Source organism: Oncorhynchus nerka, linkage group LG13 (assembly GCF_034236695.1).
Source record: "Oncorhynchus nerka isolate Pitt River linkage group LG13, Oner_Uvic_2.0, whole genome shotgun sequence".
NCBI lineage: Eukaryota > Metazoa > Chordata > Actinopteri > Salmoniformes > Salmonidae > Oncorhynchus > Oncorhynchus nerka.
The window spans coordinates 15,563,141-15,575,653 of NC_088408.1; the positions used below are offsets into that span (position 1 = coordinate 15,563,141).

Sequence of the window (12,513 nt, forward strand, 5' to 3'; positions counted from 1 at the left end):
AGCTGTAGCCTACAGAAAATGCTTCCTATTTGCGCTCAATGAAATGTTGTGTTGTGAGCCGAAGCCTGCCCCATAAAAAATTGATATAGGCTACACAAAAGCTATAAGTAATTGATAAACATCTGTCTTTACACCGGTGACCAGTAAAGTATAGATTTGCATTGGCTAAAGACCAGCACATTCACCAGCTGACAGTGACTCTTTCCTCTCTTCTCTCTCACAGCATTGCATTTGCCAGGTGTGACGGCAACACTTTCAGTACTGAGACCGGATAGCAACCAACCAACGTGCGAGAACACGTGACCAAGTAGCCTATATATGTGTATGATACAATATTGCGCAGAAGCAGCCATGCAGCCTTGAATGTAGGCATTGTAGGAGTTTACCTTTGACAACATTTATCTGGCTTCAACAGTAGTAAAGTTCACATTCCATTATCCTATAATAAACTTGAACACTTACTAGGCTATGCTATCCTGTTTCTAACGAACCATTTATGAGGACTCGCACACGTTCATGCGTGATGACCGAGTCACATTTATTTTGGATCATCGCTGTCCACTTCAGGACCACTTCGTGTGGTACAGAAAAGTGTCACGCGGCGCATCCCACAACATCTTTGCGGCTACTCTTCAGCATCTCTGCAGGCTACGTAGGCTACAGCACAAGCTGACGAGACACTGCAATGTGCATGTATATCATTACTAGACATCTATTTGGCTGAATAAATGGTATTGTCACTAAGCATTCTAGCTCTGTCCCATGCAAGTTATATGAGTACAGCAGGTCACCTGTGCCGGCTACTTACCATCAACCGCCATTATGTTCTGTTCCAGATTGAACCAAAGCAAGGGGGTGAAAACTGGGGAGAGGTTATTATTGTGTTTGAAGGAGGGGGGCATTGTTTGATAGCCTGATCCAAGACCATCCTGACCGCTGCGCTCTCGTTGCGTTTAGCGAAGCCGAAAGTAAACTCGCGAGATCAGACTGATTTGTATGAGCACCGCACACTGACTTTATCCTACCTGTGCAATGCAAAATTGTAGGTTATTTGCAATAGCTACTTATCTTTATAATTGCATGTTTAGAAAGTATGATGGATTATGTATAAAAATATGATAGTGCAACATCAATTAATTATATTTGTGTATCACATAGCCTATGTTATGTATTGCTGCATACAGTTATATAAAGTTATACTATTGTAATATTCAAAGTTTCATAAATTAAATGAAAATTGTGTAGTTATCAACAGGCCTATTGGTCAGTTGTTCCATTCAACTTGTTTACCCCCCAATGATGTATTACTGTGTAATTATTGGTAAAAACACCCAGATAAAATTCCATATAACGATATGGCGGGTTGGCCGATATGCAAAAAGTAGCCAGGTAATGTGATTAAAACTAATTATTATGTACATTTTGGAGTTTTTCCTTTTTTTCGAATGAGCATCATGGGTAAAAAGACACGCCCGTCGAAACCTCTCAAACGTTTCCGCAAACCAGCCTGTGGCCGCTTGTTCTGATCTTCTACATTCGGAATCACTGTAACGGAACTATCAGACTTTGAACTTTTCGATCCCAGGACAAATATGAGTGAAATCAAACCTACGGATCCAGCAGCCACTAACGCTGGAGAGGAAAAGGACTGGGCCGCAGCAAAAGCCTTTTTTGACAGTTTAAAAACAAGGAAACCTAGACCCGTAAGTGATACATAAACCGTTCTTATTTGCCTGTGCAGATAAAATAAGTGTCTACACGGGTCTATAGTATACTATTAGCTAATCTCTTGTATCGTAATTTTTTCTTTACTATTCTTGTTTTCCAAATAGCCCAAACCCCAATATGCCGTTACTATCGCCGTCTCTTCTCGCACCCTGTTCAACATGGTTGCGGAGCGGAAGATCTATGAGGAAGAGGGGGTCGAGAAGTATGTGACATTTCAACAGGAGCACGAGAATGAGCCGCTCATGCCAGGTGTGGCGTTTCCTCTCGTGAAGGTAAATTAGAGGGATTGTATTAAGATAGCTAAGGGTATGGCCTACCTGCATGTCTGTGCGTGGGAGAGTCAGAGGGTAGGGTTGCTTTACAATTGCATGTGGATTCCTTAGTGGAGGTGAAGGGGAAACCTCATTCACTGTGATGCCAATGTCTTTAGGCCTAGATACAATGTGTAATGCATCTAGAATAGTGTTTTGCTCAGAATTACAATAGGCAATATTGTTTCCCACTGTTATGCACCATCAACGCATGAATGACACTCCCGAGTGGCGCAGTGGTCTAAGGCACTGCATCTCAGTGCTAGAGGTGTCACTACAGACCCTGGTTCAATCCCAGGCTGTATCACAACAGGCCATGATCGGGAGTCCCATAGGGCGGCGTACAATTGGCCCAGTGTCGTCCGGGTTTGGGGAGGGTTTGGCCAGGCTAGGCCGTCATTGTAAAATAAGAATTTGTTCTTCATTGACTTGCCTAGTTAAATGAAGGTTAAATAAAAAATACTGTGGCGTGTTCTTCTGGTTCTTCTTCCCATGCTCTATAATGGTATGCAAGCACAGGATTAGGCCATGTTGTAATCTATAGCAGAATGACAAATGTCCCTTTCAGATAAAAGACCCCTTCAGATAATCTGTGTTTGTGTGTGCCAGTGGCGATTTTACCATGTAGATCATGTGGGATGTATGCCAGCAAAAACACAACACAACACTAAACAATACATTAATTGTACTATAACGGTGCCCACAAACTGTTAGGGCCGACATAAAGCTGTTCCAACAGCAGCCCCAACACCTTACCACTGCTACACCTGGCTATCAGTGGAGTCTTGTCTGGCAGCGAAACAGTTCATTCGGCCTCATTTACTGACTTAAAAAAAAACATAGCTGATATGGCTGACTTGCTTAAACAAATGTGGTTTCTACTGACAATTGAGATGTACAAACTATGGCATACGGGGACGACAAGCACATAAGAAGCAATCTGTAATTTCGATTAAGACATTAATGAGCCAGCGACGACGGACATAGTCATTATAACTATTTGTTCAGCACTTTTGAAATGTACAGCAACAGAATTCAGAACGTGGGCCGTTCTCACAGTGTTCTCCCTGTACACCAGGTCAGAACCATAGGATAAATAAAGGGGGCATATAAATAGACAATGAAAGCTCTTACAATATTCAATGATGACATTTCTCTAAAACAGGTTTTAGGCTACATGTGCACCACCAAGTTAGAACAGTAGGCGAAAAATTAAGAGGTGAAAACAGACCAAATTATTAGGGTGAGGCACATTGAACACCGTTTGGGTCTTTGCGTGTCAGAAAAGATACACGTCATATAACACTATATGACGGGTTAAATAACTTTTAATTTGACACGTCAAATAACACAATTCTATTATACAATGTTGTGTGTGATGAATTTACACGTGCAAGCCAAGCACCATCACTACTATCAGTAGCATTGTCAAAGCTGTACAAAACAAGTTTGCAAACAAGCAAACACCGGCCACGAACGATGTGTTTACAATACCGCGTTGGTGAAAATAGACCAAATTAGTAGGGTGAGGCACATGGGCTACTAACAGCTTACCCACAATATACACTTAGTATTACTTTCTTAGCGACAGTATACACATCTCTCTGGCATCCTACATCATTTATGAAGCAGCATAAGACATGTTTGGACTCACGTTGTTGTGATATGCTTGAACAGGAAAGTGGCGTGGCGGTCCTCCGTGGGCAAAGAGAATTGAATGACCATTCAAAACGGATTTTCCCAGTTTGCTCTGTTTATTCCCGACTTCCCAGTTGCAATGCTTGCAGTTAGCCGCTGTCACCAATTCCTTCCAAACCACTCATTGTTGAATTTGCCATCTCTAACTTGTTGTGTAATGTTTATGTCCAATGGCCGATGAGCACTGATACATTTGATCTATATTTTCTCTTCATTATTTATTTTCATATGACAAGGATTTAAAAGGATTTTCCAGTAGATTGTCGACTTGATTCATGATGATGACTGCTAGCTAAGATTGGACTGAGCATGTCAACATCTTACTTTCACAATCAAAGCTACTGTACATATAACTTGATTTGACATAATTTCTGGTGACCAATAACCTTGACCCTTCTTGGAAGGGCACTTGTAATATACAGTAGGGCAAAAAAGTATTTAGTCAGCCACCAATTGTGCAAGTTCTCCCACTTAAAAAGATGAGAGAGGCCTGTAATTTTCATCATAGGTACACTTCAACTATGACAGACAAAATGAGGGGAAAAAAATCCAGAAAATCACATTGTAGGATTTTTTATGAATTTATTTGTAAATGATGGTGGAAAATAAGTATTTGGTCAAGCAAGCAAGATTTCTGGCACTCACAGACCTGTAACTTCTTCTTTAAGATGCTCCTCTGTCCTCCACTCGTTACCTGTATTAATGGCACCTGTTTGAACTTGTTATCAGTATAAAAGACACCTGTCCACAACCTCAAACAGTCACACTCCAAACTCCACTATGGCCAAGACCAAAGAGCTGTCAAAGGACACCAGAAACAAAATTGTAGACCTGCACCAGGCTGGGAAGACTGAATCTGCAATAGGTAAGCAGCTTGGTTTGAAGAAATCAACTGTGGGAGCAATTATTAGGAAACGGAAGACATACAAGACCACTGATAATCTCCCTCGATCTGGGGCTCCACGCAAGATCTCACACCGTGGGGTCAAAATGATCACAAGAACGGTGAGCAAAAATCCCAGAACCACACGGGGGGACCTGGTGAATGACCTGCAGAGAGCTGGGACCAAAGTAACAAAGCCTACCATCAGTAACACACTACGCCGCCAGGGACTCAAATCCTGCAGTGCCAGACGTGTCCCCCTGCTTAAGCCAGTACATGTCCAGGCCCGTCTGAAGTTTGCTAGAGAGCATTTGGATGATCCAGAAGAAGATTGGGAGAATGTCATATGGTCAGATGAAACCAAAATAGAACTTTTTGGTAAAAACTTAACTCGTCGTGTTTGGAGGACAAAGAATGCTGAGTTGCATCCAAAGAACACCATACCTACTGTGAAGCATGGGGTGGAAACATCATGCTTTGGGGCTGTTTTTCTGCAAAGGGACCAGGACGACTGATCCGTGTAAAGGAAAGAATGAATGGGGCCATGTATCGTGAGATTTTGAGTGAAAACCTCCTTCCATCAGCAAGGGCATTGAAGATGAAATGTGGCTGGGTCTTTCAGCATGACAATGATCCCAAACACACCGCCCGGGCAACGAAGGAGTGGCTTCGTAAGAAGCATTTCAAAGTCCTGGAGTGGCCTAGCCAGTCTCCAGATCTCAACCCCATAGAAAATCTTTGGAGGGAGTTGAAAGTCCGTGTTGCCCAGCAACAACCCCAAAACATCACTGCTCTAGAGGAGATCTGCATGGAGGAATGGGCCAAAATACCAGCAACAGTGTGTGAAAACCTTAACTTACTTACAAAAAAACGTTTGACCTCTGTCATTGCCAACAAAGGGTATATAACAAAGTATTGAGATAAACTTTTGTTATTGACCAAATACTTATTTTCCACCATAATTTGCAAATAAATTCATTAAAAATCCTACAATGTGATTTTCTGGATTTTTTTTCTCTCATTTTGTCTGTCATAGTTGAAGTGTACCTATGATGAAAATTATAGTCCTCTCTCATCTTTTTAAGTGGGAGAACTTGCACAATTGGTGGCTGACTAAATACTTTTTTGCCCCACTGTATATGTATCTGCCCCACCTGTCCTGAATGACGTGTCGCCACTGGTGTGTGCACATGTTACAATTTGGGACTGAATATTCTGAAGCAACACCCTAGAAGTAGTTGCTCTAGTACAAACCAGATAAGTTTTGTCATTGTTTCTTAATCCCTGTGTCAATTCTGTCCTGAAAACACACACCCACACACACACACACACTCTGCAGGCTCTGATGACGGTGAACTCCAGACTGAGGCAGCTCTACCCCGACAGTGAGGAGCTGTTTGATATCGTCCTGATGACTAATAACCACGCCCAGGTCGGTGTGCGCCTCATCAACAGCATCAACCACTACGGTCCGTAAAACACGCTCTGAAACTCGTACTGCAATGTTACAGCCACGCCTACAATGTTACAGCCACGCCTACAATGTTACAGCCACGCCCACAATGTCATAAGACACCTGCTTTGCAAAGTATGTTCATGTTTCATTGAATGATTGGACATCCATCTTTATTCTGTTCTTTTGACCAAATATATTGTTTTTAATGTTTATATGCTGTTGTTCATGATATGTAGTTGCAATCTTTGGCTACCAGCCTGATGACCATACCATCACATTTCTATACGGTGATAATGTTTTTGTTGTTTCGTCTGACAGATTTAACCATTGAGAGATTCTGTATGACTGGAGGGAAAAGCCCCATTGGATATCTGAAGGCCTACATGACCAACCTGTACCTCTCCAAGGATGGAGAGAAAGTCACTGAGGCCATTGAGGAGGGTAGGTGGTGATGCTTCTGGTTTAGGATGGACTGGATGCTAAGTCAACAACTGTAGATGTACATTGTGGTAACACTTTATAGTATAGCCTACAGCTGTAATGCATGGATGATGCTGTTGTAATGGGTTGTGACCAGATGATATACAGCCAAGGACGAGTTTACAATTGAACTACCATAAGAGTTCAGACTTAATTCTGGAGAGGATGAGTCGGATTTCACTGTTAGTTTTACGCACAACATAATTGTGCAGTTTCAGTTAATAAAACTGACGATTGTTTATTTTTGATGAAATTACTCATACTGTTGCTTGTATGCGTGTGCTTGCTGTAACTGTCACCTCCTAATGTCATCCCCCTGTCATCCTAGGTAGCTAGTTCCACAGTAGTTGCAGGATGAAGTATATCGTGTCCCGGTGTTGTTGCCATTCATGTTCACCCCATTGGGTAGACTGTATCACAGTGACATCTAGATGCTTACAAGTATGAGTTATTTCTTGGGTAGTACAAGACATAAATTCTAGACAAAAATAAACACAAATTGTTCACGTTATACTAGCTACCGGCGACTCAGTGAAAGTACAGCTGTCCAGTGAGAAGCACAATGCCGGTGCACTGGTCATTCACACTGGCTTGGCGTGTTGTCGTTATTGCCCTCTGTCAGCTAATTGTCATCGCCTCGTGACTCATAGCTAGCTAACTAACCTAACTCTCTAGCTAGCTGTTGCCATAGTAACAGAAACTGGCAAATCGCACAGCGAGAGAATGGCAATTTTTGCGTAACTTCCGTAGCTTTATACCATCTAGCCATAACTATTGTAAAGCGTTGTAAGACTTGTAATGAGCATGTATAAGCCCCTTATGTCTTATAAACAGGCATTGCTGCAGCGACCATGTTTGCATCTGGAGATGTGGAGAACCAGCTTTCTGACACACAGCTGAAAGTAGCTTTTGACGGGGACGCAGTCCTCTTCTCTGACGAGTCAGAGATCATCGTGAAACAACACGGCCTGGACACATTCTTTGAGCACGAGAAGGAATTTGAGAACAAACCACTTGCACAGGTGATCATGAGAGGACTCTGAAGCAGAATACGTCTCCATTTTATGTTAGCTTTTGACATGGTCGTTTTTGTCAGATTTCCATGATTTCCTTATCTCCCTGTAGAGGGCTTATAGATTTTCAACTAACTAGCAACAAACGTTTTAACTAACTATCCCACTATGCCTAATACTAGACCTAACCCTTTCCTTATGCCTACCAAGTTGTTGCATATCTAAAGACCATCGATAATAGGGGGCTAGCCCAATAAAGTGGAACCCATTTATGTATTATATGCTTTGATTTTGGACAAAAGTAAAAAATATGTCTCATTGTTTCTCTCAGGGTCCCTTGAAGTGTTTCCTGGAGGCGCTGGGGAAGCTCCAGAGAAAGTTCTACGCCAAGAACGAGCGTATGACCTGCCCCATTCGTACCTACCTGGTAACAGCCCGCAGTGCAGCCAGCTCAGGGGCCCGTGTCCTCAAGACCCTCAGGAGCTGGGGCCTGGAGATCGACGAAGCCCTGTTCCTAGCCGGGGCCCCCAAAGGGCCTCTCCTGCAGAAGATCCGGCCCCACATATTCTTTGACGACCAGATGTTCCACATCGAGGGAGCCAAGGAGCTGGGGACCATCGCTGCACACGTGCCTTATGGGATCGGACAGAAGTATCACAAGGGGGAACTTATTGAGCAGCCTGTCAAAGACAAGAAGTAAAGAGCCTCCTAGTGGTGGGGAGATATCATACGTTATGCAAATGCTTAGTTGCACACAACCATGTCATCAGCTGTAGGACCTTTATTGTTTATCAGGATTTTATGTTATTTCTCTTTTCTACACTTTATTACAAACATCTTTATCGGAGAATATTGTATTAACAGGAGACAAAAACACAGTTTTACTGTAGATGTAATACTCACATCAGGGACCAATGTCACCTAATGTTCTCTGTCATGAGGAGAGAAAGGATCACTTTCCTACAATCCTCATCACCATCACATTGTAGTCTTTAATAGTATTTGGTAAAATATGTAGTTTTTTATGAAAATGTATGTCAGTGTGATCAAATTTTGTATCGTGTGTTCAAATTTTACACATGAAAGTATATTTAGCAAATTGTATTTTATATCTTTAGATATGTGCACTCTAGTGCACTTACAAGGTAGAATGGTTATTGATATGAAGCGCTGAACAAAATATATGCGTTTTGGTTTTACTGCACACCATACAAAACAGACATTAACACATTATTTATTTATTATTTACACTTAGATGCAGTCGGGATCTTAAGCACTTACAAACTCGTACCATATTATACGAATTGGAATTCGTAAAATTTTCAAATTGCAAACAATTAAATAATTGTTTTTGCAGGACATGACATATCATACCAAATGGATGATGTAGTACACAATTGTGCATATTTTTCGGGGACTCATTTTGGCTCGTGAGCACGACTTTAAAAACTTGTCTGAAATGTACTGAACTTTAGAAGCAACACTTTAATGTTCAATCATTATTTTTACTATCCATGCATTGTTCTAGTCTATTCCATTTTCTTATTCCATTTAAAAATACTTGTTTTTAGATGCAAGAAACCTCACCTTGCTCTTAGTAAAGCTGAATTAGGCTATATGATGGTTATATCAACATCACAAGCAAGCTCAACATACCTGTTCCACTAGTAAAATGTTACATGTCGGGTATTTTGTTACAAATAGTTTACAGTTGAATATACAGTATGTATAAGGACAGTCTATATTGTATGTTTTCTTCTTTGTGTGTTAACACATATTTTAGGAATTATTCAAATGTCTATTTTTAAGAATATCCAGTCTGTATTTTTTCACTTGTAACTTAACATAAAGATTTATCATGTGCATATTGCAGTAAGGTTAAATAAAGGTTTAAAATAGATGTGAATGGTTGATTCATGTTTTTATGTATTATCCACACATTGATACAAACCCAATTGAGATGTTGTGGCAGGACCTGAAACAAGAAGTTCATCCTCAAAAACCCACAAATATCGCTGAGTTGAAGCAGTTCTGCATGGAAGAGTGGGACAACATTCCTCCACAGTGATGTGAGAGGCTGAACAACAACTACAGGAAATGTTTGGTTGTGGTCATTGCAGCAAAATGTGGCACAAGCAGTTATTGATTGTAAAGGGGAAATGACTTTATCACACGGGGACATTGGCTGTTGTATAACTGTTTATAAAAAAAAAATGAAATCAGTATCACATTTTTTATTATTTGTTCCTCTTATCTAATTTTAGGTTTTGGTTGAAGATTTGCAAAAATAGAGAAAATCAGAAAGTGGGAAATACTTTTTTAGGGCACTGAATATAATGTGTGGATTCCCCTAGAGTCTGAATGTTAGGAGATGATCAGACATGGATAGTGTATCTGTTGGTTATACGTATGTGTCAGGATGGGGATCCATTGGGGATGTCAACAACACTTGACTGTATCCTGCTCCCAGGGGGCTAGCATGTGGCACGTCTTTAGACTGTTACATAGTAGTGACACACACACACAGTGATATGGCTGCATAATGCCAACAGGAAACTGATATGATAATGACATGTCTATTTATAGCTTCCTGAGGCCCAGCAATTACATTTTGTCCACTCTAATAGACATTTGTTTTTGGTCTTAATCTCTGAGGACATATATGCCACTGTGTTAGGTCCTGTTTTCCCTTTGAGAGACATTCTGGGCTTTTCAATGATATCACATGTGTGACCTGGATAACTTTATCTTTCTGTTTTAAAAAAATGGCTGCCAACTTAATTAGAACAGTTTATGGTAAGAAGAAAGGTAAGGCCGGAATTCAATTTGATCGTGCTTTGTCAGCAATGCAGGTTTTAAAGGCAATGTGCCCACGTTCGTGGAGACCATATTCACAGTAAACACGACATATGTCGGCTAATGGCGCATTGTCCAAATCTACAATCAGATTCAATCCTGGCCTAAGTGTGTGTTGTTGTGTCATTATATTATTTGTTAGTTTGATATTCTATTCTGCTTCTAGCAAGTAAAATATCTCAGAAATAGTATGGTGAGTTTTCAGAGCAGTGTAACATTTGATTCAATACAATTAGAGCAAAATAAGAGCTTGTTTATACTGTAATGTCCTCTTTACTGTACATCAGGATGTGTCAACTATGTTTTCTATACTGTAGCCTTTTACTGTAATGTCCTCTTTACTGTACATCAGGATGTGTCAACTATGTTTTCTATACTGTAGCCTTTTACTGTAATGTCCTCTTTACTGTACATCAGGATGTGTCAACTATGTTTTCTATACTGTAGCCTTTTACTGTAATGTCCTCTTTACTGTACATCAGGATGTGTCAACTATGTTTTCTATACTGTAGCCTTTTACTGTAATGTCCTCTTTACTGTACATCAGGATGTGTCAACTATGTTTTCTATACTGTAGCCTTTTACTGTAATGTCCTCTTTACTGTACATCAGGATGTGTCAACTATGTTTTCTACACTGTAGCCTTTTACTGTAATGTCCTCTTTTTCAACTATGTTTTCTATACTGTAGCCTTTTACTGTAATGTCCTCTTTACTGTACATCAGGATGTGTCAACTATGTTTTCTATACTGTAGCCTTTTTTACTGTCAACTATGTTTTCATCTTTTACTGTACATCAGGATGTGTCAACTATGTTTTCTATACTGTAGCCTTTTACTGTACATCAGGATGTGTCTATGTTTTCTATACTGTAGCCTTTTACTGTAATATCCTCTTTACTGTACATCAGGATGTGTCAACTATGTTTTCTATACTGTAGCCTTTTACTGTAATGTCCTCTTTACTGTACATCAGGATGTGTCTATGTTTTCTATACTGTAGCCTTTTACTGTACATCAGGATGTGTCAACTATGTTTTCTATACTGTAGCCTTTTACTGTACATCAGGATGTGTCAACTATGTTTTCTATACTGTAGCCTTTTACTGTACATCAGGATGTGTCTATGTTTTCTATACTGTAGCCTTTTACTGTAATATCCTCTTTACTGTACATCAGGATGTGTCAACTATGTTTTCTACACTGTAGCCTTTTACTGTACATCAGGATGTGTCAACTATGTTTTCTACACTGTAGCCTTTTACTGTAATGTCCTCTTTACTGTACATCAGGATGTGTCAACTATGTTTTCTACACTGTAGCCTTTTACTGTAATGTCCTCTTTACTGTACATCAGGATGTGTCAACTATGTTTTCTACACTGTAGCCTTTTACTGTAATGTCCTCTTTACTGTACATCAGGATGTGTCTATGTTTTCTATACTGTAGCCTTTTACTGTACATCAGGATGTGTCTATGTTTTCTATACTGTACCCTTTTACTGTAATGTCCTCTTTACTGTACATCAGGATGTGTCAACTATGTTTTCTACACTGTAGCCTTTTACTGTAATGTCCTCTTTACTGTACATCAGGATGTGTCAACTATGTTTTCTACACTGTAGCCTTTTACTGTACATCAGGATGTGTCAACTATGTTTTCTACACTGTAGCCTTTTACTGTAATGTCCTCTTTACTGTACATCAGGATGTGTCAACTATGTTTTCTACACTGTAGCCTTTTACTGTAATGTCCTCTTTACTGTACATCAGGATGTGTCAACTATGTTTTCTACACTGTAGCCTTTTACTGTACATCAGGATGTGTCTATGTTTTCTATACTGTACCCTTTTACTGTAATGTCCTATTTACTGTACATCAGGATGTGTCTATGTTTTCTATACTGTACCCTTTTACTGTAATGTAAAATGGTTCATATGTTCTATTGACCTATTCCTTATGTTCACTACAGAGCACATACAATAAAACATAAAAAAAATATATGCTATTTCTTTACAAACTAGTGTAGTAGATATAGCTCTGTACACACTTGTGCATATTGTTCAGTGGATTTTACAGTGGCTTTACA

At 40.0% G+C, this 12,513-nt stretch overlaps 1 protein-coding gene across 1 annotated transcript; it reads left to right on the forward strand.

Annotated features, from left to right (window-relative positions):
• Positions 1 to 1,475: 1,475 nt before the first annotated feature.
• On the forward strand, positions 1,476 to 9,469 carry LOC115139165 (cytosolic 5'-nucleotidase 1A-like). The gene is made up of 6 exons (XM_029676297.2): positions 1,476 to 1,703; positions 1,833 to 2,000; positions 5,960 to 6,089; positions 6,395 to 6,517; positions 7,391 to 7,578; positions 7,901 to 9,469. Exons 1-6 carry the CDS (start codon positions 1,593 to 1,595, stop codon positions 8,267 to 8,269), a joined length of 1,089 nt encoding a protein of 362 aa, XP_029532157.1. The 5' UTR covers positions 1,476 to 1,592; the 3' UTR covers positions 8,270 to 9,469.
• The last annotated feature ends 3,044 nt before the right edge of the window (positions 9,470 to 12,513 follow it).

Excerpts from the sequence above, each read along its gene's own strand:
- LOC115139165 (XM_029676297.2), top strand. The coding sequence starts at position 1,593 with ATGAGTGAAATCAAACCTACGGATCCAGCAGCCACTAACGCTGGAGAG. Across the intron at positions 2,001-5,959 it reads TGGCGTTTCCTCTCGTGAAG|GCTCTGATGACGGTGAACTC; the intron begins GTAAATTAGAGG and ends CACACTCTGCAG. Across the intron at positions 7,579-7,900 it reads AGAACAAACCACTTGCACAG|GGTCCCTTGAAGTGTTTCCT; the intron begins GTGATCATGAGA and ends TGTTTCTCTCAG.